The sequence below is a fragment of the Mugil cephalus genome, chromosome 6 (genome assembly GCF_022458985.1).
Source record: "Mugil cephalus isolate CIBA_MC_2020 chromosome 6, CIBA_Mcephalus_1.1, whole genome shotgun sequence".
NCBI lineage: Eukaryota > Metazoa > Chordata > Actinopteri > Mugiliformes > Mugilidae > Mugil > Mugil cephalus.
In genome coordinates, this window is record NC_061775.1 from 14,588,263 (window position 1) to 14,615,121 (window position 26,859).

General features: G+C 42.0%; 1 protein-coding gene across 2 annotated transcripts in view; it reads right to left on the reverse strand.

Annotated features, from left to right (window-relative positions):
- Positions 1-26,859, reverse strand: part of nlgn1 (neuroligin 1) — a 262,746-nt gene that overhangs the window by 9,409 nt on the left and 226,478 nt on the right. For both annotated transcript variants that reach the window (XM_047587290.1, XM_047587289.1), the window contains 3 exons: positions 5,578-5,790; positions 502-768; positions 41-402 (listed from right to left, as the gene is read on the reverse strand). In XM_047587290.1, coding sequence (XP_047443246.1) covers positions 41-402; positions 502-768; positions 5,578-5,790 — 842 coding nt within the window. The remainder of the gene's footprint in view (positions 1-40; positions 403-501; positions 769-5,577; positions 5,791-26,859) is intronic.

The following is a 26,859-nucleotide window of genomic DNA, read 5'->3' on the forward strand; positions in this document are numbered from 1 at the left end:
ATACAGCAGATGTACCTTCACTCTGACAGCGACGACCCACCTGTTCGGTCTGACAGTGGTGGTAGAAGGCATAGAAGTAGGTTGGTGAGCCAAAACTGGAGTGCAGGTCAGCTGTGGCGACAGCTGGTGCCACCCACTGGTGATCAGTAAAAAGGGCCAGCAGCGTCTTCCGGCGGGTCTCTGGGTTGTGCCTGTCGGCCCAGTCGGTGTACATAAACTTGATGGTCTCTCTGAGGATGTCTTTTCCCTCTGGGTAGCCATAGAGATCATCCACGAAGCTGGACACGGCGTAGTCGAAGTCATTGGCCTGGACGCCATTCTCGTTGTCGACGATGAGCTCCACAAACTTCAGGCCCTCGCCTTGGTTCACTCCCAGCATGATATCATAGTTGAGGAACTCACCTGGTAACAGACAGAGCAGAAGGTTGTTAAATGACTGATTTGAGGTAACACCCTTTTTTTTTAACAAACTGCAAACTCCTAAGCAAAGTGAACTAATACCTTGCTCCATCAGTATCTGAGGATCGTCAGGTATTACATCCCCGTCAATAACAGGACCAAAGGCAATATGATAACGGGCCGGTTGGATGTCTTGATCCACAAGCTCCTTGTAATGTTTTCTCTGTAGGCAGGCCACCAGCTCGACAGTGTCTTCCAGGTTGCAGCCCACCTTACGGGCCAGCATCCGGGCATACTTGGCTGGCTGAAAACTGACGGCCCAGCTAGACAAAGCAGTGCCACTCTGGGCGATGGCTCTCTGGAAAAGACCTGGAGACAAAAATAAAACAAAAAACAGCACAGTGGCAGTGAGGAAGAATTAATTACAATTGAGGAAGTCTTTTAAATTGCCTACAAAGGACAATCTGAGGTCATTAAAGTCTGCACACAAAGACAGGCTGTCTCAGTTGAATCCTTTTTAAGAAGAGAATAAAGAGAAAATTAAGCAACAATCTGACAGGTAGTTGAGATGAAGAGCAGGGAAATTTAGGGTGTAAAATGATCGGCCTTCTAAAAGCACAATCTCGCACCTAACAATGAAAGATGGGCTGGGTTAAACCACTCTTTATATTGTATATTTTTCTTATTGCCAATAAAATGCAAAGAAACAAATCATACATCTGTGAATCCAAAGCCTCAGTGTACCATACCGTTATGGTGCAGAGCTGCTCTATTGTCTGAATCCTGATAAAAACTTTAAATCATACAGGTGCTGGCCAGTAAATTAGAATATCATCAAAAAGTTGAATTATTTCAGTAATTCCATTCAAAAGGTGAAACTTGTATACTGTATACTTTCCTTCCACACATAGTGATATATTTCAAGTGTTTATTCATTTTCATTTTTATTATTACAACTGACAGCTAATGAAAACACCAAATTCAGTATCTCAGAAAATTAGAATATTCTGAAAAGGCCAATGAAAAAAATGTTTTTTTTAGAAATGTTGGCCAACTGAAAAGAATGAACATGAAAAGCATGCGCATGTATAGCACTCAATACTTAGTCGGGGCTCCTTTTGCCTCAATCACTGCATTAATGCGGCGTGGCATGGACTCGATCAGTCTGTGGCACTGCTCAGGTGTTATGAGAGCCCAGGTTGCTCTGATAGTCGTCTTCAGCTCCTCTGCATTGTTGGGTCTAGCGCATTGCATCTTCCGCTTCACAATACCCCATAGATTTTCTATGGGGTTAAGGTCAGGCGAGTTTGCTGGCCAATCAAGGACAGGGATACCATGGTCCTTGAACCAGGTACTGGTGGTTTTGGCACTGTGTGCAGGTGCCAAGTCCTGTTGAAAAGTGAAATCTGCATCTCCATAAAGTTGGTCAGCAGCAGGAAGCATGAAGTGCTCTAAAACTTCCTGGTAGACAGCTGCATTGACCTTGGACCTCAGGAAACAGAGTGGGCCAACACCGGCAGATGACATGGCACCCCACACCATCACTGACGGTGGAAACTTTACACTGGACCTCATGCAACGTGGATTCTGTGCTTCTCCGCTCTTCCTCCAGACTCTGGGTCCTTGATTTCCAAAGGAAATGCAAAATTTGCTTTCATCAGAAAACATAACTTTGGACCACTCAGCAGCAGTCCAGTCCTTGGCCCAGGCGAGACGCTTCTTACGCTGTTTCTTGTTCAAGAGTGGCTTGACACACGGAATGCGACAGCTGAATCCCATGTCTTTCATGCGTCTCTTCGTGGTGGTTCTTGAAGCGCTGACTCCAGCTGCAGTCCACTCTTTGTGGATCTCCCCCACATTTTTGAATGGGTTTGTCGTCACAATTCTCTGCAGGGTGCGGTTATCCCTAGAGCTTGTACACTTTTTTCTACCACATTTTTTCCGTCCCTTCGCCTGTCTGTTAATGTGCTTGGACACAGAGCTCTGCGAACAGCCAGCTTCTTTAGCAATCAACTTTTGTGTCTTGCCCTCCTTGTACAAGGTGTCAATGGTCGTCTTTTGGACAACTGTTAAGTCAGAAGTCTTCCCCATGATTGTGGAGCCTTCAGAACAAGACTGAGGAACCTTTTAAAGGCCTTTGCAGGCGTTTTGAGTTAATCAGCTGATTAGTGTGGCACCAGGTGTCTTCTATATTGAGCCTTTTCAGAATATTCTAATTTTCTGAGATACTGAATTTGGTGTTTTCATTAGCTGTCAGTTGTAATAATAAAAATGAAAATGAATAAACACTTGAAATATATCACTATGTGTGGAAGGAAAGTATACAGTATACAAGTTTCACCTTTTGAATGGAATTACTGAAATAATTCAACTTTTTGATGATATTCTAATTTACTGGCCAGCACCTGTACTGTCGCTCTTGGTGACATGCTCCTTTATGACCATTAATGCGTTTAATGTTGTATTTTTTGAACCTCGCATACAAGACCTGGAAAGCAAGGTTAACACAGCAGCAGCAGAGAACCAAAGGATTTTAGAGGCCAGTTTCCAGGCTTGCTAGCTTCTCTAGTTGTACTGTAAGTGCCCAGTCACAAACAAAAAGTAGATTATAACTCACTATTTCAGAACGTAAATAAAAACAGGACAGGACCAAACAGATAAAAATCTCTGCATGTCTCTCACTTCAAATGATCAATTTATAACCCTCAGGTATAATGATCAAATTTATTTTCCATTTTCTGTTTTACGGTTCTATTACATGATTACTCTTGGATCTCCCATCCAGAGAAAGGCTTCGACATCAGTTGTGTCTTTGAGAATTGTCAGATAATTTCTATATGGTCCTTTGGAAAACATTGCCGGGGCTCACAGCCAGTCTGGTCTGCAGAGCATGTTTTGTTTTGCTCTCGCCAGGAAGTGTTAACCTTGTTACCGCTGTCATGTGACCTTCTGCATAAAGGTCACAGATGTCCTGTTGCACCAACGCCTGTGTTAATCTGCAGATGAAAATTGTTTGAAATAAGCCATCATTTTCTCTATAATCCGAATATTCAATTCCTAAAGTGATTGTCTCACATATGGCCTGATTACGACGACTTTAATCATTTGACACACAGTGAAAGGCTGCTTCCAGTACATCTGACCTCATCTTAATCCAGTCAGACAAACGCATGTAAGGAGAACAAATGAATGGCTTTACACTGACATACCCAACCTCATCTCCTGCCTTGTTGTTCTGTGTGTTACAATTAGTATTTCCCTGTGTAGACTGTGATTTCAGGGTGTGAAAAGACACAGCATCCCATTGAATAAAGGGCTCACGTGGATCTACAGATCTAGTGTAGCTTTATTTGTACAGTTCTTGTCTACCTGCCTGCTCGACAACAACAACACTTTCAAACTGCTTTTAATTGCAGGGTGTTCAGTCACAGATTAATTGTATTTGTAGCATTTTCCATTAATTAGTATTTTATTGTGCCAAAAAAAATCAGGTAGAAATATCATAATCACAGCTGTTGCATTTGTAGTTTTGTTGACTGTCCGCAGATGATGTAATTTATTTGTTAAGATAAGATTCTCTCTCTTTTCAGCTCTTTTCAATATCTTTTCTCTGCTCTGATGTAAAAAAAAAGAAAAAGAAAAGAAACAAAAGCAAGAGAAAAATGGAAAACTGAAACTGAAGTACTTCAAGGAGCTAATTAGAAACATACGGGAAACACAAGTTTACATGAACAGGTAAATCCAGGGTGAGAGAAGACATGATCAACTCTATATACGACCTGACGAAGGGAAAGGAAGGACAATATACACACATACACACCAAGACACAACAGATGAGACTAGAAACCAATCAAACAATCGATGGAGGGAAAACACAGGAAGCAAGACACAAAAAAAGGAAAGCAGAGAAAACCAAACAGGATTACAGAAAATGTTTAAAAGTCAATACCATGACAAGAAAGACAACAATCTCCATCTGACAGCAACTCTCACAGCTGACGCACAACAGCAGACGTGATCGACAGCTGGAGGAGCTGCACTCACCAATGAACTAACTAACTAACTGGACACAGACAGTGACTGTGTACAAATGATCCTTAACTACTGTCTCTATGTATGTGATTATTTAGTTTGACCATGAAGTATCATTGTTGTGGCCTTTCAGAATTAATGTTGGTTACTGATTATGATTTAATCATTTATCATATAAAGCAGTTAGGAATATATATTTTAAAACTGAACTTTATAATTGGTTATTAGTCCCTGTTGCCATGGTGGTGCCCTGTAATTATTAAGAAATTTTATTCTGATAATTGAATGAGTATTGAATATTGCTAAGAACCATATCTGCTCTGACAAAACCCCAACAACACCGAAAAAATTACATCATATCTCATCATATTCAGTTCAAGACTCCACAGAGTTTGTGGAGTGGACCCAGGCAAACCACCTACTACTGAACATGGACAATAATAGTAAATAACAATAAAATTTGGCAAATAAAAAGTAAAATTTTATTTTTAAGGCACCTTTCAGGTCACCCAACAGAGAATAAAATGCAAGTACCTGGGAGTCTACATGAACAACAGACCGTGCTGCTGTCTACAAGAAGGGCCTTAATAGACTCTACCTTCTGAGAAAGCTCCGGTCTTTCAATGTGTGCTAGAGACTTTCTATGGATGCGTCACATCCACCGAGCTCATTCTCCAGCAGACTGATTCAGTTCCGCTCCTATAGTGAACGCTACAGAACTTCTTTTGTACTCTATTCAGCTGTACGACAACCCACTTTGCTTTGAAGTTTATTGTCATTCCTATGTATAGAATATATATTTACTTCTGTCTATATTTCTTGTACAATTGTTCATATGCCAATTCTGTAATTTATTTGCTTATACTATTTTGTTTCACTCGATTTTACATATATTTTATTTTAATCTTTATTACATTTACTTTATCTTTCTCTTTACTTGTATTTTCTATGTGCAAATAAGCTTCTTTCACCGAGCAATTTCCCTAGCGGATGATCTACATACGTCTAATTAATAGACATTTCATTTTTTGCATTCTTTGCAAATGCTGTATTAATATATGGTCACACATGGTCACACGTTGCTGGTGTGCACGTACAGTATTTCATACAAACTTAACACCTCACACGGTTTCTTATCAGTTTTACCTTTGGTGGAGTTGCTCCAGCGGTTGCCTTCAGAGTAGTGTGACAGCGTGAGCAGGTTCACACAAGAAGCTCCGGCGCCTGAGCCGAACACCGTGATACGCAACGGGTCGCCGCCGAAGGCCGCTATGTTCTCACTGGTCCAACGCAGAGCCTGGATCAGATCCAACAAGCCGTAATTCCCCTTGGCTGCCTGGTCACCTGTACTCAGGAATCCTGAACGAGAGGAAAAGGAAAAGAGGACATCACTTAGATTCTCTGTATTGTTGCTGTTATTGCTAAAGACGGAAACGATAAGTGAGGGAATGTTATCATCAGGAATTTCAAGCAATAAAACATGAAGTGTGTAAAACATACTTGTATTTTTTCAAATAATTATTTTTCTTTTTCCATTATTTCTACGAAATATAAAAGTAAAGATCACACGGGACACAACCTCTCTGAACAAAAATGTACTTTTGGATCATCAGGACACGACTGTGAGCGGATAACGAGGCATATTATCTATTGTGCAAGGAAAACCAACAAGCTCGGCTGCTTGATCTTGGCTCGGTTCAGAGTTACCATAATGAATTCGTTTTCTGAAAGCAAATAAATCTAGTTCCACCGCATAAATGTGCTCCCGAATAATACGTCCAGTGACATCAGTCGTGCACCTCACCTTCATTCTTTAGCTTCAGAACCAACAACATAATAAAGGATCCAGCCAGGTACCATCTAACAGCATGTAAGTAACACGTAAGTTTGTTTCCTTTCTTCCAAATGAAATTAAAAGGCCATTTATGATTAGAATCCGCTCCTTCCGCCTAATAGAAACCTGCTGCTGGTCTTGTCGTGGCAGAGAAAGCACAGGTGGAATCAACACTAAGCCCATGGCAGTGAGCTAGCATGAAAACTACGGAACATTTTATCACCATATTTCAAAATCACTTTCAAACATAGGCAATTTAATGTGTAATAACGACTGAAAGTAGCAACAGTAAATGTTTGCTTTAATTTCAGTATGTTACGGACAAATGTTACCAAAGTGGCCGAGAACACAATATCTTTGCAGTGGCAAAGTACATGTACACATTCACACCATTATATAGAAGTACTGAAGTAATGCATATAGCCGGAGTCTATATATAAACTTAAGTCCTCCACATTGTAAGAACCAAGAATAAACTGCAGCACATAAATCCAGCAACTGAAGAATGTGATTATTTACTCTTTAAATCCATATACTTTTATGAGGGTTTATATAAAATCTCAGCAAGTGTCGCAAAAGTCCTTACGTGCTGCCCTTCCCATGATAATATCACGTAACAATAATAATAATAATAACACAATTCACAACATAATCGCTGCTTCTCCAACCCAGCCACCCCCACGATGAACGCCTCCATCCAATTTTTTAAATTTTATTCCCATTAAACCCCTCAGGTACTCCCGGTAAGTGAGGTCGAGTGCCGAGATCGAGTGCGAGTGAGGTTTGAATGTACTGACGAGAGAAGGGCCCCCCCCCCCCAACTATACCCACAGGAAAGCCGCGGTCTTTGAGAGCAATTTCCTATCCAGCCCCGACGACATCCCTCTACCTCTAATTTCCATGCTAACAGCTCCGTAACCTGCTCCGGGTACCCAGGGAGCACCCTACCTACACCCACCAGCCCCACCCACGGACTCTCCGTCCCCGCTCGATACGCTCGCATGCAGCGCGTCCTATGCTGTCGTCTTTTATGTTCTTATTCTCTCCGCTGTGTGAATAAATGAAATGCTTATTATTCCGTGCCAGTCAATGCTACACTCGCGTCCACTGGGATGTATCCAGGCCACATGAACAGAAACACACACACAAACACAGTGGTGTCTCTTTGAGGAGGCCGTATAAAGCAGAAAGAAGAAATAAATGCAGGAGAATGCAAAGAGCTGTGAGTTACGGGGCAAATTTAATCAGGAAAAATTAAGCTAAAACTTTGACCTGCCCCAGGTCTGGACGCTAAATAAAACAATGGTGGACGTGCACCACCAGACGGGATGTCAAAAGATGAGAGCTTGTCTGTTTTGTCTGCAGGGAAATTAAAGGCCTGCTACATTCTGAGAAGAAATCAGGGCACACCCGGGAGAAGGATGTGATATTGCGGCGTCACGCATACAGTAAAAAGGACATCACTTCAGACACATGTCGCATGTGAGCTTCACACAAGACGAGATGTTCTGCAGTAGCGCTCAGGACAGAGGCAGGAGTCCTTCACGGGTGTGAAATAAACAGGGATACCTGTTTGTCTCATAAACAAGCTGCGGAAAAAGCCGAAGCAAGGCAAAAAGAACCCCCATCAAATAAAATGAAATAGGACTGTTGGCTTCTGATTACTGAGTAATTGAATCTGCACCATCTGGAATTAAAGCTGTTTTTTTTAATTTTTTTTTTTTTTTTTATAACTCAATGCACCTGGACAGAAACAAGCAAGTGAAGTCAAGCAAGGAATTCCTGGTGCGTGCATTCTTTAAGTACAACATTGTGTGTTATCGGTAAAAGTTCTTGGTTAACATGGGTTATTAGTGTGTCTGGAAGTTGACTTTCATAGCAAACAAAGTCCACGCAAGCAACAAATAAAGCCTTCTCCAGAAGTATTAAAATGCTGCATGTTTAGCATGTAATTTCCCTTGCAACAGCTACTCTCCGGCTTTCCGTGTGCAAATATATGGAAATTGAAAACATCTGGTTTCTGTGACACCTCTAGGCATATTTAAGAAGTGCCAAAATTGTGAACAAATTTAAATGAAAAAAAGCCGTCCTTGATTTAACTCGGGAGGTGTTTTCATTTATTTATTCTCGTATAATCTTGCGGTTCTTGTGTAACAGAACAAATAAACGAACAGACCAATTATAAACGCAATCAGCGCGCCGCCTTTTCTACCTGGATCCCGTCCATGCTAGCGTTAGCTTTAAGATGAAAACACTGTAGTGCGTCTGTGCAGCCTCACGGAGCTGCTGCATACCTGTAGCCTATAGATACTCCATACAGGCCCAACACACTACTATATATGTACGGGTTTCATATAAACTTGTACTGCATGGGCTGGAGCTGAACCTTTTCTACACAGATTTCTACTACAATAGCATCATAAATGTATGAATTTTTATCGCCTATTACCGAGTGATTTCAATTAACGTGGTTGTTAAGAGATGTATTTATGACAGTGCTGCAATTGTGACTGTAATAACCGCACACGCAGAATTCTCTAAGAGGCACCTAATGCAAACTTTTACTGCTGAAATGTGTTTAATGGATTGCTGGGTGGTACAGAATCACTTGATGATGTGTGTTTCATGGAATAGCGCTGGGAGACACATTCACAGTGTCTTGAGATCACAAGTAGCATGACCGCGCCGTCTCAAACGCACACGGAGCCGCGGCACTGTCTCCCACACGATCCAATACGCTACATTTGCATCCACACACACTCCAGGCACGTACCCTTGGCTGACTGTTTAATTGAGTTCATTCCCTTTCTATTCCCTTTCCACTGGCTTATTTATTTATTTGTGTGTTTCTTGATCAAAGCCTAATCGGGTGGAAGCAACGGCAGCCATCTACAAGAAAGATTTTAATTGATTCAATTTAGCTGCAGTGCAGGGATGGGCTGGCAATCACAAAGAGCGAGGCAGGAAGAATGATTAGTACGGCAACAGTGTCGTGGGTGGTGGTGGTGGTGGTGGGGGGGTTTCTCTGGTGACTGGTAATGCAGACATGTTGTAAGGAGGAGATTTTCATCTCAATAATCTTACAAGGACATTTCTCCTCATCGTGGATGAAAGCATGGACACACAGAAGAAAGAAAGCGTGTAGGATGTATACAGTCTGCTTTCAGTCGGCGCCGTTAATTGGTTCATTTTCAATTAGCATGTGTTGCTAACGCTGCCTGACGCATTTGTATGTAAAGAATATGTCATATTAAAACTGTGGACAAGAGTTCGTTGTTATTTCTTGTTTTCACACGTTACTTGAGAATGAATATAATGAATTGAATGTGCAAGACCCCAGAAGAAAACAAAGAAAAATAAATCTGAGATATGTAAAAAGTAAAAACAACAGAGACCAAGATATCAACTTAGCTTTATGAAGGATAAACACTGCATTATTAACTATAATGTGAGCATGCAGATTTGCGTTGCAATTGGATTTCTTAGCCAAAAACTGTATATAAATATGCACATCGCGACCCCCCGCTTCCTTACACTAGAAAAAAATGATGCTATTTTTTCGCAGATATGGGTGGTGTCATCTTGCAAGTGTGGAGCTATGTGGAGTTATCGATGACCCGCCCACACTACTGGGCCAGACCCACTGCCGCTTTTGTTTAATTAATAACGCGCTCTGCTCTACCTCCACCACTTCCAAATTATTATTATGGATTACAGACTGTATTCATTTATTTATTTTTCTCCAAACTCACTGCCCTGCCTTCCGGAAGCAGTTGGCATGGCAACTTGTAGTCTTCATGATGTTGCATCCTGTTTCAGTCATCAGAGCAAAATGGATACCCGAGTATTAAATTAAACTACCTTAAATGACAAAAATCATCAGGGCTCAGTTCTTATCTGATGTACATTTTTGTATTTTAATTCGAACCACGTCCCATCCGCTAACATGGAGGAGGAGGAGCCTATGACCTATACTGCAGCCAGTTACCAGGGGAGCTGTACTTGCTTTGGCTTCATTTTAGAGGAGTTGTTCCATGTCCATCTTTATACTGTGTATGGTTTTAGCTCTTAGAGTGTAAAGCACTGATATAAGCCCCTGAACATAACTTGACTAAAAGGCTTTACATTAAAAGTAATAATAAACTAAAATATAAATCAAGTTCATCAGACCACCGAGGATGCACCATCCTCCTCCCCTAGGTTAGATCACACGTGTCCATACCTAAGGTTTGGCTAAAAGCGTCCGTCCCTGATCAGTGAAACTGCCATTCAGCTGCTCGGCCGCTAAGCTTCTTGGGATGACAATATGGAGGTGAACCCTGATCCATGAATCCAGCTTTTATCCCTGCTATCTCTGTCGAACCAGAGAGAGAAGGCTAGACGGAGAGAAAGATGGGATTTCTTTCTATACTTCTTCTTCCTCTGCACACATCTATTTTTCACAGTCATGGTCTGTATACTATAATCCTCTCTCTGTTCTCTCTCTCTTTCACTTTCTGTCCTTCTGACTGTGTGTGTCAGAAAAGGACGGAATGAGAAGGAAGAGGGAGAAACGCCATCACTGAAGCATGTAAACTCTAGCTGCAGATGTGGGTTATTACAGCCGGTGAAATTAAAGTTAGAGCGAGGGAACAAAGGGAAATCGTGTCACAGTGTGGAAAGGTTAACATGCACGCTGAAGACAAGACAATGAGTCTGGAGGAGAAGAAGAAATTAAGAGGTACAAGAAATAAGAGGAAAAAGAGAAAGAACGTCAGATAAAGGCTTACAGCCACTTTTGTTCCAAATTATGAATAATTTAGCTATTTTAATGTCTTAAGTGGAAGTGTTTAATCTATCCGTAGACATCAATTCAAATGCATTATGTTACTTAAATGTTCCCCATTGCAATGCAAGATCCCAAGATGGATTCCTCCAATCCCATATCTTTTGGGATATAATTTCTGGGAAGGTGAAAAATCTTCCCAAAGTGCAGCATTTATTAAATAAAATAAAATAAAAAAAGATCCCATGGATAAGAAAGGTTTGAGGTACCGTTCAGTGAAGAAAAAAACGACTAAACAATTAAATTAATGAATAAAATGCACACACAAAAAGTCATTGTGATGTCACTGTGCACTTTGATTGGTAGCTTCTAATCTGAAATTGCCAAATGTAATTACTAAAGCTGATATCGGAAACTTGTTTTCCAAGCACTTGCACATTTAAACATCCAGCAATCTACCGAAGAACATTATTATTCGTTTGGAGCCGTGTGTCTGGCCACCTGATGAGTTTAAGTCCACTCCCTTCTTGCTTTACCTTTGCTCCACACTTACTCCAGAGGGAAATAAATCACCTACCAAATATTCCACAGCTAATCACTGGTGACTGCACTGTGTCTGTCTGAGATTGCAGCGAAACGGCCAAACAATGAGATGAAACTATTCCATAAAACCTGAGGGGACCGAGCTGGGTGATAATTCTGTGGGGGCTCTTCACAATATGACTTTTTTTTTTTTTTTTTTTCCTCACACATTGTCATTGTGCAGACTGTTGTTATGGAATGGATGATTAGAGCAAATTTAATTTGTGTTAAAGCTTGAGGTTTTGTAACAGATTTCATAAAATTGCCGTAATTTTTGAGAGACGGAAGAAAACTTTCCAGTGCGCTAAATAGTACAAATCATTTAAGAGATTTCCTTGCATGAATTAATTTTTTATGAGTCTGGTATCACCCTAGTTTTCTTTCACTATGGGACATGTTTCAACTGATGTAGAGGAACAATCAGAGCGGCGAAGTCAAGTTCTCAATAAATGTCTAAGAACTGTTCGTCCTTTAAAATTTAGTCGATAATACTCCTTAGACATGGTCATATTTAACTCTAAACTCTAAAATTCAGGGAAGTCGATCGGGCTACTAATGCTAAGTGGCGCATTAAAGGTATTTCCAGCAGCACAATGACTTAATTGCGTTAAATAAAACACGCCATCGTCAAACCGTGACCTCACATCACACCTACCTCACATTCCCTGGCCCACATCTGCCTCTGGGATGTCTGCTTAAAACAAATGGCGCAACAGCAGCTCCAGATATTTACAGTATCTCAGCACTGCTCCGGGTACAGTATCTCTGCTCCGTGAACGCAACAACACCAAAGGATGTTCACTCATTCAACCTTTATTTACACAGCGCTGGGGACAAACAAATAAAGTCTCGTTGTCCGTTTGTACGGTGGCGGTGAAACGCGTGAATCGGCGACAAAAGGGACGACGGTGTCATAGGAACGGTGTACTGTCACATGAATAAGTTTAATGTGTGACCAAACAAATGTAAAGAACTGGCATGTAGTGGTGTAATATACTGTTACTGCTGTTCCCTTATGCCTGACTTTACAGTTAGTTGTACTGGAAGCTTGGCTACATACCAATAAATACATGAATTAAGAAAATATTAGGAACATTTCCCCAACATGATTTCCAGACGTACAGAGTGTGAAGCATGTATCAGTGAGGGCACGGTGGAAGTGAAATTCAAGAACACAGAAAGAAGCAATAATAGCAGTGTCTATCTCGTCCATCTGAAAGTTTATTTCACTGAGTTTTCAATCCATCTGGAAGTTGAAGAACTAGCATATATCATGTCCACGTCCTCTGTCTGTTCTGTTTCATTCATTTGTGTGTTTTGAATTCCCCGTAATGCATTTTTTGGTTCTCGTTTTATTTTTCCCTTGTGATGGGACACCTGTCTTTTAAGGTATTTGATCTGTGTTAGGTTTTCTTGTTATCCCATCAGCCCCCTGTGCGTGTATATTTTAACCCCCGTCTGTCACCATGCGAGTGGTCCAGTTGTCCCGCTGCCTGGTTTCCCAGTTTCTGTGTGTGTTTATTTTCGCTTCCCTTTTGGATTACCCTGTCTCTCCTTCAGCTGGGTTACACCTTTTGTTCAAAGTATGTTTTGAACCTACCCTGTCTTCATTTTTGTGTCAATTGGGTTTGAGTTGTTTAAACCCCCTTTCCTGACTATTGATGAACACTTGAATGCTGCAACATGTTGCATTCATGGAGCAGGTAAAGGAAACTAGTACTTGGCTAATGCTCCTGGTCAACTGACAAAAGTCCAGTGCTATATCCGTCTTTGTATTCTACTTCTCTTTAACAATTCCAAATACGCTGCACATTTGTCAGCAGAAGAGAAATGATCACTTTTTTGTTTTTCCGTTTTCTTTCGGTTCTAACTTCATCGTTTTATTTGACTCTCGCTGCACTTGTGACCAGTGTAAAAAAAAAAGCTCAGATAAAGCCACCGTATGCTACCTTACACTAAGCAACAGACATACAAAATTAGCAAGTCGATTGCAAACATAGCGGAGCACTTAGCTGCTTAAGAGACAGAAATGTCCCTTAAGAGCGGATGTTCCAAATTAGTGTTAATGTCCCTCTGTTTTTATGTAAACCGCTTCACTGTTATTGCACATTTGAAAATACGACAGAAGAGAAGGAAACCGGGTATTCACTTTTGACCGAAGCCAGATAAAAAAGCAGCGAGTGTTTTCGTGTGGGCAAAAAGAAAAGCGGGGTCCAGAGACTTCTCTGAATGTGTGAGGAGTAGACGCCTCTTACAGACACGCGAATGCACACGACCGACAGGGTGAAATGTCTGATGCATCTTAGCCCTGTAATCCAATAACTAATTCAGCTTCAAGGACAGTTGTGTACGTGAGTGTGCGTGCTTGTGCGTGTCTGCATTTGCATTTAAAAGGGACAACTTAACTTCAGTAAGTAAAGTGACACCGCCAAAGCTAAAGGTTCATCTAAATGACACAGCCAGAGAGAGAACTCACGCACACACAGACGCACACACAGGTGCTGGTTAGCATAGCATGCGGCAAGCTGCAGGCCAAATGTACCTCGTACTGTAAATATTTTGCGGTAAACCCCCGACTCGCCGTCCATCCGTCACCTCCTGCTTTGCCACGTTAATCTACCATCTCCGTTTCCGTGTCCATCAAATGCTCCTCTCCATTTCCTCCCTCACCCCCTCCCTCCTCGCGCAAATCAAATTACGCTGTCAACTTCAAAAATGAAATGAGCCGCTGTTCATATTTCTTGTTCTGCACAAACACAAACATGTGTTAATTTGCGTCGCTGCCCTAACAGATTTGCCTGCAGGACACACTGGTATAGATTACCTCCTTCTGCCGGGTTGAAGGCGGTGAGAGAGTGGGGAGGGTTTCTCTGTGTGGGTGTGGATGTGATTAAACTGTTACTCAAGCTATTCCAGCTTTGTGGAGTGAATACATAATAGCCTGTAATTAAGAAAATGTAAAAAAAAAAAGATTAGGCCTTGACTGGTGCCACGTTATCAAGTGTTCTCCTTCATAACGCGGAGAAAACGACTAGAAAACTGAAACCCTTGGTAACCGTTAGATTACCTGAGAGATGGAGAAATGTTTTAATGATTAAATGAAAACATGCCGGGCCAGATCGACTGCTTCGTTTACAGTGGCTTTGAGCAAACCTTAGCACACAAGGTAAGAACACAGGACAACGGGGATGCGCCTGCACGGTCAGACCTAACATGGACGTGCTGATCTTTGTGACTGAATCACAGCCAACGCGCTGTGTACAGCGTGACCACATTCTGAAGAGAGAGAGAGGAGAAAAAAAGCAGTAATGTGAAAGGTCGCTCGAATCTACCTCATCCTGATCAGACCCAAGCAAGCCACAACAAACACCACAAGTGGTAGCTGTTACATTCATTTGGCAGCGGGAGGAAAAAAAGAAAAAATAGATCCCACGGAGCAGAATTGTCCCCCTGACATCACATTTTTATTAACAAGTGAACAAAAGTCATTTGCAGTTTAAAACATGGGAGCACAAGAATACATTTTAATACATGTGTAAATGTAAAGACCCTCACATCAGATGTCAGCATTATAATACTGTATCTACATACAAATAATACCAGACCATAATACCTACATCTGCATTTAAACACACATCTGCATATATGGAAGTATGTGAGGAACCTACTTCTTAAAGTTGTACTTAACCTACTATTTACTGGGTATTGTTTAACATCATGTCCATGGCAAAATTGCAAACTTTTTCCGCCAAATACTACTGCATGTTCTTTTTTTCTTTTCATATTAACCAAATACCTTCCTGGAAGATCACTCATTAATTATGGCAGGCCAAGGACCCCCAAACGGATGGAGACATTAAGAAGGGACACCCTGCCTACTGTACTCTATGTGCTCGATATTAAACTCAGTCTAGTGCTGTTTATATACATATATTTTATTATCATTTTGCATTTTTATAATATTCAAATATTTTTCTTTTGCAAACATGTGCAACAACAGTCTGGCCGTACAACTGCTGTGAACAATAGGCTCAGTGTGAGGAACCTGACAGAGTCAGCGTGTAATATGCAGCCTCGTGATTGGCTCAGCAGCGATGGGGGCGGGTCTTCTGCCTCCATTTATCCCTTTATGCTGGATTGAGTTTACTGTGTATATAAAGAAATTTGAAATTGTGAGGGAAAATTTTTAAAAATATATATATAAAAATGTCCAATCAACCAAAGACTTTGAGACCCCCTTGTCGTACCTCCGCAGACCCCCTAGTGGTCGTGGACCCCCTCTTGAAGAACTATGAATTATGGTATGAGCTGATACCATGTATGAGGGTTAAAATGGCCTTGCAACGGATAATGAAAAGAGTGTGTTTTGCTTTCACTTAATATGAAACACTGCCAAGTTAATGCATCGGGTGACACCCTGTGTGTAACCAATATCAAGCGTGACATGCTGCAGCTGTGAATGAGCACTTGTTTAGAATATTGAGAGCATTTCACAATCACATTTAAACAGATATCAGAGGGCCTCAGTAAAAAATAAACCTTTTGGATACTTAAAAGATCTGTAAAGTGAAGAGGAAAAATGTACTTCAGTAGTTGTTATTTTGATTATTGGAGACCTTGGAAAGAAGTAAGGTGCCAAGGTTTGCAGATGCAAGTATTATTGATTTGAAGTCTCTATGCATTACAAGTATTAGTAGTCAGTAAGTTATTTTGCTGTAATCAAGGTATCCATGATGGATAACTAAAAATGCATTCAACAACATACAGTATGTGAATTGAGCTTCAGTGTGCAGTAGACCAAGCATCAATCTGCAAAAGCACTGGCGCTACAAAAGGAAAGGAAAAAAAAAACAAAGCAACGTCTCGACACCCACTACTACAGGAGAACAGCTAAATCTTACACATTTGTTGAATAGCAGTGGAGACTGCAGGAAGGAGAATTCTTACATTATTTTCTGCTCGTAATAATAGCTTCTAGTAAATGAAAAACTGTTTAGTTTGGAAGGACAAAAGCGATGAAGCTCTGCAGGACGAGAAGACGTGAGGCCGGGCTGCTTCGCTCCAGGATGGAAGTGGAGGACTGAACACTTCCACGGGGCGAAAGACTATTGTTTGTGTGCGCGCGGTTGTGTGCGCACACGCGCGCTTGTTTATGCGGGCGTGCGCGCGTCGAGGCCTGATGTGAATGGGTAAGCAGCCTCCTTTCTTAGCGCGGGGACGTTATTAGCATACAGGGAGAAGTGCACCCCCAGACAGTGAGAGATGAAAACAGAGTGGCGAAAACCAAGCGGACAGATAACAAGACATTTTAGCGAGGGACCGGAGAAAGAGAGAATGAGGAGTGCGAGAATAGATGACAATGTGAGAAAAAGAGTGTGGGAGGTGGCGAGAGAGGAGAAAAACAGGAGTAAAAAAAAAAAAAATAAAAAAAATAAATGGAAAAATGAAGGAAGAGGGCACTTAGAATGGAAGGGGACATCCTGCAATGGAAGTGAAGACGAAGATAGCTCTGATGTGTTCAGTCCTGTAGATGGGTAATAAAATAAAGATGGAGGCAGGCACACGGATGGACGGAAGGAACGAAAGGTGATGCAGCCACTGTGCGTTCAAAAGGCTTCGGTGTAGAGCGTATGGTACGACGTGTTTACTATGTGTGTTTACTTCCTTAAATTGTACGGACAGAATATAACCACTGAAACATGTCTTTGTGACAGATGCAGATACATAATGAAGAAACATTGGCATCCACGCTGGTTACAGCAGGTCATAAAAAAAGCCCGTACCACCCATAATCCCTAGAGGCCCAGTCTGCTCTGACTGATCAGCATCAATGGCCCCAGCAGCAGCAGCAGCAGCACATACATGTGTTGGAGCTGTGAGCTGAAGCTGCCAGTGCTACCGGTCAAGGACAGATGGGAAAGGAAAAGAACATTTCGGGAAAACGTTTGACTTGTGCTCGAATTAGAACACGCCCGCTAGTGCAGGATGACTCATCAGCGTTTTTCAAGAAATGTCAAACTCTAAAATACCATTGAAAAAAAATAAATAAATTTGCTTTTAACGGTGCCCGGTTTGTTTGATAAATAAAGACACAAAGATGTCAGCGAGCGGAAAAATAAGCAATACATTTCCAATAAAAACTGTATTCTACAGTCCACCAAGGATACCGGGGAGAAGAAAACCTAAGCCCACGCTGCCCATTTAATGTCACTCAAAATGTTTGTCGTCGGCGGAATACTCTTGCACTGTGCTCCCTTATGAGAGTAATTTCCCTTTGAAAACCCTGAACCCTCTTCAGATTTCACAATACTGGCTATTAGCACAAAGTACTACTTCAAAGTATTGTCAACTTCGGCCCCTATCGAGACCGTTCTTTAAAACCCTGAATGGGTCAGATCCTTAACAGCATGTTGCTAAAATCTTGTTGCTAGGTGGCTTTCAGATATGCGTGCCTTTTGTAAGAGCAGCATAAGCCGCTTAGTGCTTTTATAAAGAAGGCTCTTTGGTGGATTCAAAGCCATGGAGCTGTGCATCACCCGGCCCCTGACGAACAGACATAACATATTATGTATGTTATCTTATATGAGCTGAATGAGAGACAAGATGGGAAAAGAAAGGAGAAGAAGAAGAAAAAAAGAAATCAGAGAATGAAATTGCCCCCCTCGGTTTCTCTTTCCATCAGCCTGGAGATGTCCCTGCAAATCATTTGCATTAATTCAGGCAGGAGAGCTGGCAAAAATCTGTAAGTTAGTGTAAGTTAGTGCATTAAAATGCTGCCGGCGTCTGCACTGGGGCCGGGCCATGCCTCTATTAAAGCGAGCGTTATTTGAAGGTCGGCAAAGCCGCCTGGTAGCGCTATGACTAAAGTGGATGTACCATCGCTCTCCTTCATTTCGGTTCCTACAGATGTGGTAGAGCTGCAGTGGAGAATGTACAGGCTCAGATATATCAGCGTGTAATATTTCTGTTTGGTGATGGGATACCTCTGACAGGTGAAGTAAATAACATTGATCATCTTATGACGATACAATGTTCTCTTAAGAAACCTTTGGACCTGGCGTGGATGTTGCTTAGACATGTACCACCCCATAGCAATGATACTCCTTGATGGCAGCAGCCACCCCCAGCAGGATGCAACACAGGAACACACCAAAAACGGTTTGGGAACAACTAGAAAAAAACGTGAAAAAACTCGTAATTCACTAGATCCCAAACTGATCAAGTATCTGTGGGATGCACTGGAATAAGCCTGATCCACAGAGACCCATTCTCTCACCCCATAGTACCCACTAACGGCATTCTGTTTCCTGACACCACAGGACACCCTCAGAAAACCCACGTCCATTCTCTGATGAGTCACAACTGTTTTGCGGACCTACAAAATATTAGGATGCTGGTCATAATGTTACGTCTGATCGGTGTATGTGCTGCCCGCTGAACTTTGTGGGTGGCTGGAGCCTGAGAGGTGTTGAGGTGGAATTTGACCTGGACATCATCATTCTCACTGACATTCACACCAAAAGGACAATTTACAGAGGCCAGTTAACCTAACCCGTTGTGTGTTTGGACCGTGGGAGACTAGACATTTACTGGTGAATGGAGACAGTGAACAAAAAAAAAAAAAAGATGATGCTTCCCCTCCAAAATACACTGTACTAGAAAACACTGCCAGCATCTCTATAGTGAGAAAAAACAGTTTTGGTCTAACTGACAGTCTGGCGCTAATCATTTTTAGACACCATTTAAGGTTATACACAATCATTGGACACTGATGTTTGAAAATATACACTTCTTTAAACGCATTAAAAGTCGAATATGCAAGTGAAGTAACATTTCAAATTTGCGGTAGAAAGTAGTTTCACACTTCGGCTTTTGGCTACGTATGTGCAAATAATTACCGTTTAAGTCCGAGGTCTTGAAGGCTACATGTGTCTCCACTACCCTCTCCGTAATTACATTATATCGGCATGAAAGTAAAGAACAATATCGCCCAAAGCAACAGACCATAAGATCAACAATTAAGGTGATATTCTCCAAATATTAAAGCCTGCATTCTTCCTCTCCATCTCCCACGGTCTGACAGTGCTTCCTCCCTAATGAGGCCCCGGCCACCCAGGAGGTGATGTCGCTGTGCGGCTGTCCATTGCCTCCAGTCATAAACAGGCCGGCTGGAAATGTCAGCCCGCCTCTTGCACTATATCGGCTCTGTGCACACACACACACGATTCTCACCTCAAAGGTAGCTTCACACACACTGGTATGCACAGTGCTACAGGATTACAACTTCCTCTCCATACCTGTGTTTCTTTACACGCTTGGACAATTTAAATAAAAAAGAAAAAGCTTCCAGCGTCCAGCGTCCAAACGAGATCACGCTCGGACAGAAGGATCCTTCCCCTCAAAACAAACTTATACAGGAAATACCTGCGCACAATCACCCCACATGAGTCCCAGATGCCTGATTGGTGGCTGGAGAAAAGGTTACTTGCCCAGATGGAACACTCTGCTCTTTTCTCTCTTCTTCTTTTTTTTTTTTTTTTTGTCAATTTGGGTGAGGCTGAGTAAAGGTTAGCATCGCTGAGGCACTTCTCTGTGGCCGTTTTGTCATTCTTTGGCCTTTACTACTTCAGACTGCACTGGTGGCTCTCTAGTGAGAATCCAGTTTGAGCTTTATTGGAAGCTGCAGAGGAAAAAGGGAGCGCAAGGCGATAAATACAGAGGCCGTATATGTAAAACGAGTGACAGAAATGCTACCTGTTGATCATACGACATATTTTGATGTGGAAGAAAAAGAATGCGCCCGATTTAAATTGCTGCAGACGGAATAACGCACATGAGCAGAGGCATTTAACCCTGAAAGTCGTCGTATTGAAACTTGGATTAGTGTTTGTGCCGTCACTCATGTTACAGAGTTCTGTCAAGGAATTCACATGTGTAGTGGATGAACATGGGGGTTAATTGAGCTCGACACTGTGTTATCTCACGTCAGGCAACTGAGCTCATGCATTAGTGGATGCACGATTGTAACATCAAAGTTCAGAACACAAAGAGGCATCATAAATGGATAGACAGAAAACAAGGCTGGTTGCTGAGTCTGATGTCAGCTTGCTGTTGCAGAGAAGCTGCAGATGAACAGGAAACGTTTGGTTTATACTCCCACATTCGGTCCACGACCCTAACCCTAACCCTAACCCTAACCCTCAGAGGATTCATACCTGTAGGTGCATGTCAGGCTACGGCATAGGCCATACTACTATTCAAACTTAAAGCTGTTATGGCAGCATATGCTAACCTGCACTGAAACTAATGTTCACTAATTATGTGTAAATTTGGCTTTGAGATCATTAAATATTCATAGACACACATAAAAATGAGGGTATTTATTATTTTAGCATACCCCTGATGGCATGGTAATAAAATACACGGTAGCCTTTATCGTCAGACCTGTTTAGAAATTGTAAATTATAACCGAAAGCTAGTTTCCTGCTGACTGACACCTATTTTGATTGTGATGCTAAACTGGGCATCAAGTCAAGTGACACAGAAACATTTCTCCAATAATAAATTATTTACACTAAACTGTAAGCAAGGGCGAAGTCGAGTCTGTTGTCCGAGCTTGACGCAAATTCATAACAGGGGTTATATAATGAGGCTATAATTAAACTGAAGGAACAGGGTGAAGCTTTCCTATGTCTCTTGCGGACGTTTGAATCGCCACCTTTTAAACTCGGTTTACTTGGCCTTACGGCACACTTTCTGTGTATAATGGTTACTTCCATCAGATCCTACACAATGACATCCCCACTGGCTTAGAATCAGGATTATTATGAAATACAACGAAGCTAAAAAAGCGAGGCTTATATTCCTTAGGCTACAGAGGATTATCTGTCTTATACCAGTGTTTACGCACATGGCACTTACTGAGTTTATTGAGCGTAGTGCAGTACATATAACAGCGGAAAACTTAACAGGATCTACTAGCGTATGTGGAAAGCTGGACACGTGAACGGAATATTATTGTGTAAAATACTTCATTGCACGCATAGATACCCGTGTTTGTCCAGATTATTAAAAAACAAAACAAAACACGACAACATGTCCTGGGCGAAAATAAGGAATTTTTGTTCCCCGCAACAGTCCCAGAGTAAACCTCAGACATCTCAGACATGTTTGTCCAGACGGAGGACGATCATAAATGTGATTTCAGTAATCTACCCCGTGTTTGTTTACAAGACTGTCTTAGCCAACTGCTATTGATCCCGAGTCACATTTGATGAAAAATCCTTTCGCTGAATCCTTTATTCAGTCTGCGAGCCTGACTCCGGGGCTATCTGATGACTTCCCACAACGAGTCACTGTTCAACATTTTAGTTAGGGAAAATAAATGTTCGAAAAGAGTGAACGGCTAATAACATTTACCCTTCATTGTTGTAACATATTATACAGTTGACTGACCGCTCTGAAGGTAGGGAGACTCCATATTTTTATCTTACCTCTTTGACTATACTAACAAACAACCTAAAGATATTGATATTCACTTGTTTGTCCACATAGTTCTAATATCCTGTGTAAGTCATAAATCGTTCGGCTGATTTCAACTTCTGTTCAGTTCACTTTTATGACATGGCTGCGTAGTTTCATGGCTTTCATGGCCACATCACTATTCACATTTACTTTAGTATCGGGCACTTTGAAAGAGCATGTGCAAGCAGAGGTGAATGCATCATTGTCCTCACTGTCAAAGCACAATGGAGGACTTTTTTTTTTTTTTTTTGGTAAAAGCAGTAAAAGCTGCTATGTTCACCTCAGCACAAAACGTACTAGTCCACGGCTGTTCCCTTGGCTTTCGGTGCTTGCTAATGTGGAGATTTGTACAGATAACATATTGACAATTGGTTGACTGAGGTCAATTCATTGGTGTACTCAATGAAGCAAGAAAAAAAAACACCCCAAGAATACCCCGTTTGATCACGACAGAGACGTGAGACAATATCCCAGACGTCAGACGGTTCATGAGTTATTAGAGATTTTCAGAAGAACCAGACAAGGACCAACAGCAACTGTCCCCCCGGAGGTGTCCAGCAAAGACTCCGGCTCTCCGTTTGAGCTGAAGCCTCCATGCTGAGCTAAGTGACGTAGGTAGGCTCGCTGTCATACGCACACACGAACGCGCGCTTGCCTGACGAACCGCTGACAAATCCTAACAGATGAGGACCGAAAATAAAAGCCCATCTAGAGGGAGTACATTGCAAAAACTTCCACAAATCCCAGAGCAAAATCATACACTCACAGTAAGAAGAAAAAAAAAAAAACTCAACAACTAAAAGACCAGATGAGAGCTGACAAACCCTAAATTAATTCTGGAGCTGTAGAGGGAGCAGAAGAAGGGTTTAGCTTTGATTCGTGAAGCCCGTCAGTTTTTAGACTGCCTATGTGTACCTCTGCTGGGAGGATTTCTTCTGATTAAAAACCATTTGTCTTTAGGAGAGACAACGGATTTGACGTCAAGAAGAGAGTCCTGCTACTATGGCTGTATTATATTGCTGTCTGTCTCTTGTGCACTGGGCCCTAACTGGAAACTGCTGAAATACGATGGTAAATATAAAGAAGTATGACAGAATAAACACTGGCTTTGCTGAAATAATTATCGAAAATAAAGACAGGTTTGTGTTTTAGTTCTTCAACGCAACTTTTCTCTCCATAATCAAAATGTCACTTTGTGGCCCAACCTCCCCCTCTCTCCCTCTCTTCTCTCCGCTGTACGCTCTTGCTCATATGTAGTTATTGATCCTCTTCTCCCCATCGCACTGCTGGGAGACTCATAATCCACTTCATTATTCCACCTACACACACACACACACACACACACACACACACACACACACTCGCAGACTCACCAACAGGGAGATGAGCAAACACGCCGGCGTTTGTGAAGCTACACACCACGGAGGCACACCCAAACAGAAGCGGCAGATAATTTTTCAATTAAACCTCAAAGTCCCACAGACTACCCACCATGCACTGCAGCTACCAACTGTGAGGCTCATTTATCAACGCAAGCCTAGAACAAGTTTTAAATACACAAGAGCTGCGTGCACCCACAACAAAGTCGCTATAAATCAAACGTATGTACACACGTGCGCAATGCACGCTGATAAATCCCGCCTGTCCGCGCACAAGTAGGCCTATTTCCAAAACGGGATCACCAGTAATAGAAAGCTCTCCTTTAATATAATAGCAGCTGCAGACAAGGTTTTGAGAGTTTTGATTTGAGTTCAAATAATGTGACATCTAAAAAGACATGTCGTTTATGTACGTTGTTGTACTGCAGCAATGGCGAGCGCAGGCAAATTATATCTACGGTATTACAGAAAGGACTGCAGTGGTAATATCGGGGGTAAAACCAGGGTTAGGGTTAGGTTGACATGATGGAAAGATGGATGTACCACTATATCAAGCTGCATATTAATAACTGTTTTGAATATAATAAAATTAAATTTTTTTAAGTTTAGTTTTAAAATTAAAACTACATCTTGTGTGCAGCTAAAGACTTATTATACACAGATCTGTTTAACCTATGGATGAAAAAACAGTTATTATGTTTCATGGACAGGGATATATTCTGACATCAAAAGGTCTCAATAACTGTCCTAAACAAGTTTCATCCCAATGCACACCTTGAAATGTGACAGTATCAAAACAGATGCCTCCAACCACAGGTAAGTAGCTGGTATTTAACAGACCCTAGTCTAACCCTAACCCTAACCACACACAGAGACGTTCCTGTTTAAACTCCGACTTCCAACAAGTCTTTTAGAACTGAAGGAACTACTTGGATGAAACGTCTTCAAGGAACTCTACAAGTTCAGTTGACCTTGTTTCATTCTGTGTTTTTTCCCCCTTGGATACACCATGGTCTGGATGTTTGAGAACCTTCCAAACATATTCCCATGCCTTACCAACATTCAGTATCCCAGTCCTGAACTCACCTGGATATCTATAAAGGATTTTCTGATCTGACTTCTATTCTCTGTGCGCCGTGTGACTGTAATAGTGCTCTCTTGATACGGACCTCTCGATACCAATCAGGGCATCCCTACTTCACTCTCAGTTTAAAAAGCCATCTTTGAAGACAGTACATTGGACAGTACACAAGCCTTAGATAGTTTCAGATTAACTTAATGTAGTATTAATACAGATGATTACATGGAGAGCAACTTCCAGGATAACTTATGCACTCCTTGAGGTATACATAACTTAAGACCCACTTAAGCACTCACAATGCACCATGCTCTGCCTCATGACCACGGCTCCTGCATTGTTCACACTCTGGTTGCCAGGGTGTTGGGGTGTAAATGCTATTTCAGTATTCACGAGGACAGAAAATTATTATTTACTTGGTTCTCTTGCCAGGTTTGGGAGTGGTGGCAATGGTTAACCTGCGTCCCAACATATAACTTCAATCAGCAACTTGAAAGCATACAAAGGATTTTTCTCTAATGCCGACGAGCTTATCATGCATCAAACGCTTCATCTTCTGCTGCAAAAACAACAGAGCCGAACCAGAGCCATATTCACGTATTAATTAAGCATGGCCCGTCTCGTCGTCACCCGTCAACAGAGGCATCTTTTATTCATCTGTCGTATGGCTGGCATGTCTGCAAACAGATGCGCTCGGCGAAACTCGACGCACAAACGGGCTTGGCGGGGAGTTGCACACAGTCGGGGCAGAGTTTAAGTAAGTACCACAACATTTTGTTTCTATGCATGCTTTTTGTTGAGGAGGCCACCAAGCAACGTGAATAAAGGGCAGATGTCTGACTACAGTCAAGAGGAACAGACATGATGTAGTTCTATACTTTTCTTTTTACATCTCGTCCATTGCAGATTGCATATCACCAGCTGGACAGAAGTGGTGGGCCCAAGGGTGAGATGAGTGACAGGGAGTTGCCGAGACAAAGTTTAGAAACTACAAGGAAGAGGTGACTATTGAACTTAGCGGACAGCGTTGGCGTCATTGAACTACAAATCCCACCGTAATGATGGAAGCATGTACACTGGTGTCTTCCGTATACAGCTTGTCATGCCGAGGGTTTTCTGTCTGAGCTCGTCATCCAACATTGCAGCGAGTGTTCTCAATGGATGGGATCTTGTTCACCCCACCTGCCATACTACTCACCATTAAGCTGTCTTTGGTTTGTTTTGTCCCACCTCCAAGTAGGGGAAAAGTGACAGAATATTGCTGATAGCTCAGCTTCTGTGTGGTTGCTATGGTCACTGTATCATTTGCACACATTTCTCCTCCTGTACAAGGAATATATTATGCATGCCAGCTTTTTTTTTTTTTTAAATCCAATTGTAGGGTTTAACCTTCAGAGTTGCCCATGACCACTTTCACGCTCCTGTTCCTCGAAAACGGGTATTCATTACGAGAGTTAAAATAATCATAGTGCGTTAAAACAGCCTATTTATAGCCACCTCTCATAGGTGAGCAGCTGCTTGATGAAGCAGGGTTTTTTTGTTTTGTTTTTTTATAAGTGAAGAGGAACATCCCCACACAGCACACAGGAGTGATTTCTCAGCTCAGACATATGGTATGAAATAATAAAAGCTTATTGACGGGGTGCAGTCTGCAAGGATCCCATGCCATATAAGAGGTAGCTCACTCTGGCTGGTATCTGATTTTTAAATCAAGGCTGATATTGGCAAATCCATATATCACCGAACGCAAGGCCACGTGTGCGCAGACGCACACACATGTGCACGCACACGCGCACGCACACGCACACGCACACACAGATGGGGAGCAGATTTTGTTGTTTTGCCTCAGAAAGAAGGAGCTGTGAGGCTCCACGTGAAACTGTCAATGAATACGAACGCAAAGATGAGAACTCGCTGTCGGATTCCCTATGCATGCTGGGAAAGAAAGATTGGCGCACCAGAGAGAAAGGGAGACGGAGGACACTGCAAACGACGGCACAGAAAGCAAAGCAGAGAGAGAGAGAGGGGATGACGAAAAGCAAAAATGAGAGATGGAAGGCGACGTATGGAGGGAAAGAAGAGACAGAAGCCTCAGTGTGGCGTCTTCGGGGACTTGCTGTCAAACCTCTCTAGGAATGTGAGCAGAAAGAGAAACAGCTTCAAATGCGCAAGCGCAGAAACACACACACACGCGCACGCGCGCACACACACACACACGACACCGACAGCAGGTCCACGCAGACTGATGTCTATTGAAGTCTTTGCA